Source organism: Cebus imitator, unplaced genomic scaffold (assembly GCF_001604975.1).
Source record: "Cebus imitator isolate Cc_AM_T3 unplaced genomic scaffold, Cebus_imitator-1.0 Scaffold471, whole genome shotgun sequence".
NCBI lineage: Eukaryota > Metazoa > Chordata > Mammalia > Primates > Cebidae > Cebus > Cebus imitator.
Window position 1 is genome coordinate 1,499,141 of NW_016107786.1, and position 8,436 is coordinate 1,507,576.

Below are 8,436 nucleotides of genomic sequence, written 5' to 3' on the forward strand. Positions count from 1 at the left end.
TTTTATTCAAGGTTTTTTTTTCTTTAATATGTATCATGAACATGGTCATACCACAAGTAAAGTTAGAAGTAGGAGAGAGAAAGCTCTGAAGGCTGGTTTAGTCATTTGAGAGCATTAAAAATGGCTGACTCCTAACAATATGTACAAAAATATACCATTAAAATAAAAAATATTGCCGGGCACAGCGGCTCATGCCTGTAATCCCAGTACTCCCCAGGCCAAGGCAGGCAGATCACCTGAGGTCAGGAGTTTGAGACTAGCCTGGCCAACATGGTGAAAACCCGTCTCTACTAAAAATACAAAAATTAGCCGGGCGTGGTGACAAGTGCCTGTAATCCTAGCTACTTGGGAGGCTGAGGCAGGAGAATCACTTTAACCTAGGAAGTAGAGGTTGCAGTGGGCCAAGATCATGCTACTGCATTCTACCCTGGATGACAGAGCAACACTCCATCTCAAAAAATAATAATAATAAATAATATAAATAAAAAATATGACAAATTTCTTTCTAAAGTACTTTTAAGAAAAAATGCTGGACCTTGGAAGTTTTGGTTGTTTTCTCCTCCTCTGTTGCAAATTCTGTGGTTTTGGTTGGGTAGTGAAGAGCGCTTGTCACCTGCAGGTGGCGCTGCCTGGCAGGCCTCTCTACTTGAAGATGACCACGCTTAGATTCTGAGACAGGGTGGAGGGTGAATGGGTCACGGTGACCTTTTCCCTGTTTTTCTTTTCTTTTAATTTAACTTTTCCTTTTTTGCTGTCTAGTCATCCTCATTGGTCTTCTGCTTCTTGATATCAACGTTGTCATCCTCAGCATCTTCAACTGCCCATTTGCCCATAGCAGCCTCAGCTTCCTCGTCTTCATCTTCATCCTATTCCTCACCATCACCTTCTTCCTCCTCCTTTTCCTGCCCACATTCTTCCTATTCTTATTCTACCTCATTGTAAGCCTTCTGCTTCACATTTTCCTCATTAGCATTCCCGTTACCAGGACCATCTCTTCCCTTCTCTGCCTCCTCCACAACTTCTTTCTTCTCCTTTAAGCCTTTGGTGATGATCTTGGAGCTGGTGTCCACAATTGCATCTGACATGGTGGGCTACACCAGTGACCAATGCAGTGGACTAAAAAGAAACTGAGAGTTTGGGGACTGGCAAGAATGCAGAGTCCGAGAGGGGTGGGGTGGCTACAGCAAGCTGGAAGCCGAACCCAGAAACAATGTAAGTATGGCTTTTCAGTGCAGCCAGTGGGCTGGTTGAATTATTTGAATTCACTTTAATAATCATTTTGACCAATTGTTTTTACCAAGAAATTGTATTAATTCATACATAAGTGACTTCTTTAAGCAAATCATGTAAAACAGGTAAAAATGTTTACTTCTTTTCCTCAATTGTGGGAAGCCCTGGTCTGAAGTTTTCTCTAAGAATTGGCTCCACTGCCATTTTTCATCAATGGCGCCAGACAGGGCCAACTGCCTCCAAAAGAGTAGTAAGAATTGGGCTCTTGTTTCTGGAAATCAAAAGGACTAAATAGGCACTGGGCTGCTGTTTTACAAGCACAAGACTGTTAATCTCTTTACCGTGGATACAACAGCACGTTGTTCCTTTTTAGATCGCAAGATTCATCCTTGAATAATTAGACAGAGGAAGAAATCCATTACATATCCTACACCATTTAACTCAGAAAAAGAAAGCCTTGCTTGAGTTAGATTTTTACCCGTCTTGCTAAAAATGATAAATTATCTAAAAGTTGATATTTGAGTAAACTAGGCATATTAAGTTTCCAGTTGACCTAGGAATTAGACTAAACTTTAGACTTAGATTATAGCTTCCTTAGAAATTCCTTTCAACATTTTAAAACTCCTGTAAAACTGTTTTGGTAAATTTGACCTAAATCATATTGTAAATAGTTGAAAACACTTGGTTGCCATCTTCAATCCAAGTTCCAGGAAAACCTCAAGTAACCTCAACTAATGAAGCCAGAGCTTTCTCTTTTTTTGTTTTTGTTTTTGTTTTGAGATGAAGTCTCACTCTGTCCCCCAGTCTGGAGTATAGTGGTGTGATCTCAGCTCACTGCAACCTCTACCTCCCAGGTTCAAGCAATTCTCCTGCCTCAGCCTCCCGGGTAGCTGGGATTACAGGCACACACCACCATACCCAGCTAATTTTTTGTATTTTTAGTAGAGACGGGGTTTTGCCATGTTAGTCAGGCTGATCTCAAACTCCTGACCTCGTGATCTGCCTGCCTTGGCCTCCCAAAGTGCTGGGATTACAGGCGTGAGCCACCGCATCCGGCCCAGAGCTTTCCTTTAACTTCATTTTTCCATCTATCCCCATTCTGCTTCTACGAAAATACAGCAAGAGCAATAAAAGCATTTAGTATCAGAAATTGTGAATGATGATTCTGAAAGAGTTGTCTTCTTGCTGTTACATTTGGTCTATCTTTCTACAATGTCTACCAGGGCTAGGTTCTTGGGTATGGGCCTGGTGCAATGTGGGACCTGGTCTTAGCCCTCATTTGACTCTCAGTGCCCAGCCCATTGCAGACTTTCAGGACAGATCACTTAATCCTTGACTCTAGTCACAGCAATATGGTTCCACGCGCTGGCCTCGTGGACCTCAGTGAAGGAAGAGGTTGATGTTGCTCACACTGTTCCCTTTGGGCACTCTGTCAGCTCCTCCTTCCTCACCTCTTGTCAGCATCTGCAGCAGGTGGTGTGGCTTTTCTGTCACCTCCAGCTACTAAGGCATCCAGGCCAGTCTACCCAAAGCTGCCTTCCTGCCTCTCACCTACAGCTGCTCTCCTTCCAGCAGTTCTGGCCAGAGCAGGGGCCTGAGTGGCGGGCTCCAGCCATTTCCTCCGGGCTCCACTCCCTCCCCAATGCTTCATTCTCCTCGCTTAGGGACAGGAAAGCAAGATGATGGGGGTGTGAGATAGACAAGGAAAGGCCAAATTCTTCTTCCTGGACCAGGGCCCTTGTGGTTCCCCCCACTGTGAGGGGTCCTCTGTGGTGGTAGGTGTCCAGATGCTCTCCACTTAGAATGCTCCTGTGGGGCCTTCAGGAGCCACTCCGGGGACCTCTGCACTGCATCTTCCCCTGACGTGGGTGACGTGCTCTGACCGACTTCCTCCACCCCACCTCAGCTCTGCCTCCAGGGGTATACACCTCCAGCCTCACTCTGCTGCCTTGTCTTGCCCTGTCTCACTTAGGGACATGGGCCCAACGGGCAGTGACTCCATCCTGTTCCCTTCCAAAGCCTCTGCTTGGCCCCAAGAATGTATTCAAGTACAGACTGCTCAGAAAGCTGCCTTTTCTCTCCCCAGTCACAGGGACTGAAGCCAGCCTTCCACCATGAGACTTCTCCAACTAAGAGGCAGCCACCAGTTTCTGTCCTAGGTACATTCTCAGTGGTTAAGGACACCACCATATTCTCTAGAGCTCCAGTTACTGCTACTCTGGTGGCAACTTGAGGGGGTCTTGAGAATGTCTGCAAGTTGGGGAGTATCCCACCAGAAAAGAATATGCCAGTCTCCCCTCTTATAGAAAACTCTACCCTCTATGAGCACTTCTCTACCTGACTGGAGGGACGTGAACAAGAATATTAATCCAAACCCATCCTACCTGGTAAGAAATGGGCACCAACTCATCAGCATGGACCCAGTTATCAACACCCTGACCGGCTGCACTGGCAAATATGCACAGGAACCCATTCCCAGCCCTGTTCAAATCCTAAGGGAGTGAAAATGCCACAGGCCTCTCTGTAAGCTCACACCCTCAGCCTCTCTGACCCTCTTAGGGAATCCCTGGCTTCTCTTCCACTGCCTGCCTGCGGTGATAGTAACTGGACCAGATCAGCTCTCCAGCAAGACATCACTTCCTTTTTTATAGCCAAGAAAGCTTCTACTATAAGTATATGCCAATTGTAGGTTTCCAAATAGGAAGAGCCATGCGCAGGAGACAATGAGCTCTCTATCATTGCTGGTGATCAAACTGGATATGAGATGTTTTAGATATCCCCCTGGGTAAAAGGTGGGATGAAAGTGAGAATATTTGTTATTCTGTTAATTACTTGAATATCTTTATTTTTAATTCATGTGATTTGGTTTAGTCTTTGTGCTTCACAGTTTTCTGCAATATTAGTGGATAAACAATGGTCAGGGGGAAGACAATAAACAACCAGCACCCACGACTTGGATCCTGAAGCTATCCTGGAAAGGAATATTTGCCATACTCCTTCAGTCTACCCACACTGGCACCAAAAGATCTCTGGAAGGTGTCTTTAAAACGTAACCCATTTGCCAAGCTACTGGTGTCTTCCATCCACCTGCCACACTGGAGAGAAGCAGCCTCTCCGCAAAGCTATTTTCAATTCAATCTTGCATTATGTGGTGCCCTTTCCCATAGCTCTTCATGTAGGGGTGCAGCTTCCAATACGGCAGCGCATGTGGAATCCAGACCAGCAGCTGAATTGCATCTTAAATACATCCCGCTCATCACTCATTCCCTTGATAGCAGTATTACCAGGACTCATACTGCCTGACTCTTTACAGAAAAATGTGTATTGACCCTCAGTCTAGTTTTGCAGTTTTGACTTTTACAAGTGACACTGGAAACAAAAGCTTCTACTTTGTTGAAAGTGCCATTACTTTCAATGTCAAAAAACACAATTACTTTTGCACCAACCCAATATATATCCAGTGTGCCCAGTTTTTTTTTCTTTTTTTTTTGTTGAGACAAGGTCTTACTCTGTTGCGCAGGCTGGAGTGCAGTGGCACCATCATAGTTCACTGCAGCCTCAAACTCCTGGGCTTAAGTGATCCTCCCATCTCAGCCCCCCAAGTAGCTGGGACTATAGGTGTGTGCCACCGTGTCCAGCTAATTTTTGCATTTTTTGTAGAGACGAGCTTTCACCATGTTGCCCAGGCTGGTCTCGAATTCCTGGGCTCAAGTGATCTTCCTGCGTCAGCCTCCCAAAGTTTGGGGATTGTAGGCGTGAGCCACTGTACCCAGCCCCAGTATGCCCAATTGTAAGTCAAACAACCTTTCAAATAAACTAGATCAGATATTCATAGACTCCTACAATGCTCCAGATTCTGAAGGAAGACATTTTAAAGGTAAATTCCCAAAAATTAATATGAAATGTTATATATATTTAAATTAATTTTTCCTAAGAATGGAAACACTTGATTTAACTTACTCATGTGCTAGGTGAAATGTGATCACTTAAAGGAACTAATAGTGCCATGAACACAGCAATGTATAAAACTTGCTTAAAAGAAGGGTTAGAAGAAAATACAAAGAGAATATTTAAGGGGTTACCACTGTGAGATAACCAGTGGATTTTCTTATTTTTTTTCATTTTCAATTTTTTGTAATGTAATCACCTTATTTTTATTGAAAAACCTTATTATAAATAGTTGTGGAAGTATGCTGCAGCTTAATGGCATGAAATACAATATATATAATTTTAAGATCTATAAAACAGGAAGAGAACTTACTTAGGGCCTAGTTTGGTTTTGTTATATACCTTCTTATAATTTTTTGAATTATGTTAATGTATTATTTTTAAATAGATATGAAAAATATACATGTGTGTACACACAAATATATATGTGTTCATTTTGCTCCCTCAAATTCCACTCTTCTGTTTCATTCTTTATATTCATATCCCATGCATCAGATATTGTGGATATGAGGGAGACCAATTAATAGTAATCATCTACACCAGGCCTTGAATTACCATAGAATTAAGACAAAAAGATTGTACAGATGGGAGACTGAAATAAAAGGCTAGGTTGGAGGATATGACTTTAATCAGCAGGCAAATTTTCTTAGTTTAAAAAAAAAACCCTGAATGAAATATATTCCCCTCCATTGTCTCAAGTAGAGCATAACTGAGACAGGTATTGTCCTATACTGCAGTAATACACAAGACATTAACCCCTCATATAAAATGGCACCTACTAATCTAAATGCTCCTCAGCTGCAAACAGCAAATATAACCTTAGGGTGCATGCACCTACGCATGCAGGGCCTGGTTCTGTACTTAGCTAGGGAGTTGCATGAGAGATGCCTGCTATCATTTGGGGAAAGCTACCTCCGAAGGAGAAAGGAACCCATGCCCAGGTTCTCCCTCCAGCTCACCAATCAGATAAGTCATTTTCCTCTCAAGGGGAGGAGTGAATAAGGGAATAGAGAAAGACTAGGAATGTTACCCTCATCACAAATAGAGAAAGAAGGAAACATCATAGAGAAGATTCCTCCAGAAGACTAGACAAAAATGTAAAACTATTAAAAGTCATACTAAGTGCTTTTAAGAAAAGAAACAAGGTACTATGATAAATACCAAGAGTGGAAAGAACTCATACACACTTAAGTTATTTTCAAAATAAAATTCTTTAGTATCTATCTGCAAGAAAAATTATATATACATACATACATACACACACACACACACACACACACAATAGAAATGTAGAAAGCTTAGGATATGTAGCTGTAATTTTGAGGGATATTTATCTTCATATTGTCTATTAAACAAAGAACATTGTTGGAACATGATATAAACTGTAAATGAGCTGGATTACCAAAGTTATTTTTAAGTTTGTGAATCCCTTAGAAAAATTAGCTTAATAAATTATTTTCAAGATCAAGGTTTGAAATAATGCAGTATCTCAAATAATACTGCAAATAATCAGTTAAGATTTCTCATTGTTTGCTTACTCTGTTGCTTCTCTGTTGGGAACTTTTCTCATGGAGAAAGCTACCATCGCTTTGAAGAGATATTCTTCATTTGTATCCCAGGCATACTGAAAGAGAAGGAAAACAGAAAGTTTATGGAGGAAAACATGGTCCACTGTGTTCTAATTGTACCCACAGTGGTTTTCTCTCTCTCTCTCTCTCTCTCTCTCTCTCTCTCTCTCTCTCTCCTCTCTCTCTCCCCCTCTCACTCTCTCTCTCCCCACCCTCTCTCTCTCTCTCTCCCCACCCCTCTCCCCACACACACACACACACACACATACACACACATCCCTTTCTCATAGATTAGATACTGGATACCATGATAAATTATATCCCCATAATGTTTAGGGTAGGGTTTCTTGGCCATTCTAAGTTTGGTGTGTCTCCTGTTGCACTATCTTCCTAAGAACGTGCACATCAGTAGCCAGCCAACATATAGGGCATTTGGATATTTTATCCTGGCCATATATGGTCCATTTCCATTTCCTTCCTCTCTTTCTCTTTTCCCTCATTAACTCTCTCCCAGTTGCCTTTATTAACATCAGCACAATTTTTTAAAAATTTGCTTAGCCAGAAACTTGAGTGTACATGCATATTATGGGCTGAATTTTGTCCTCGCCAAAAAAATTTCATGTTGAAGTCCTAACTTGCAATATCTCAGAATGTAACTTGTATTTGGAGATAGAGTCTTTGCAGAGGTGATTAAGTTAAAATGAAGTTGTTAGGGTGGACCCTAATCCACTATGATTGATGTCCTTAGAAGAGGAAATTTGGACACAGAGGGAAGATGATATGAAGACACAGGGAGAAGATGGCCATCTACATACAGGCCAAAGAGAAAGGATTAGAACAGATCCTTCCCTCACAGCCCTCAGAAGGAACCAATCTTATGACATGTTGACTTCCAGAACTGAGAGAAAATAAATTTCTGTTGTGTAAGCCACCCAGTCTGTGGTACTTTGTTATGGCAGCCCTAGCAAATTAATATAGTATATTTGGCTCATTCTGCTCCTTAATGCAGCAAATGCAAAAAGCCTGAGGCAAAAAGAAACTGAGCTGTTTAGGGACCAACAAGGAAGGTAGCAACTAAAGCAGAAGCAGAAAGGGAGAAAATAGCAAAAGCTGAGGGGAGGGGAAGAACTTGGGTAGGGTGGGGGTTGGTATATCACAAGGACATTGTCAGAATTGGGGTTTCACTCTGGGATGGGGAAACATATTTTACAGTTTCTGCCTTTCTCCTCTTTGGTGGCAGGGGGGACAGTAAGTAAAAATAAATGACTCCTAAATAACAACAAAAAATGTATTACTCAATTACCTTCTCTGGGTAAGGTTTATGACTGTGCTGTACTTCTTCCTTTCTCCTAAACATTTTCATAACATATTCTTTTTTGGGAGGGAGAAGGGATGGGGTCTTGCTGTGCTGCTCAGGCTGGTCTCAAACATGTGGACTTAAGTGATGCTCCCACCTTGGCCTCTGTAACATAGAACCTTAAACTTTCTTCAGTTGCTACTTCCACTTCACCCTTTTCTCCTTCAGTCCTACCTTATGTAACTTTGCTGTAAGATGTTACCAGAAAGAACAGAAAAGGGGAACAAGAGTAGTGGCTCACGCCTATAATCCCAACACTTTGGGAGGTCAAGGTGGGTGGATCACTTGAGCCCAGGAGCTTAAGACTAGCCTGGGCAACATAGTGAAACACCA

General features: G+C 42.2%; 1 protein-coding gene and 1 pseudogene across 1 annotated transcript in view; both read right to left on the reverse strand.

The window, feature by feature from the left end:
• Nucleotides 1-8,436, reverse strand: part of CLTRN (collectrin, amino acid transport regulator) — a 38,679-nt gene that overhangs the window by 25,752 nt on the left and 4,491 nt on the right. Inside the window, exon 3 of the mRNA XM_017512379.2 lies at nt 6,717-6,802. Within this exon, the coding sequence (XP_017367868.1) occupies nt 6,717-6,802 (86 nt within the window). The remainder of the gene's footprint in view (nt 1-6,716; nt 6,803-8,436) is intronic.
• On the reverse strand, nt 733-1,085 carry LOC108291909 (annotated as a pseudogene).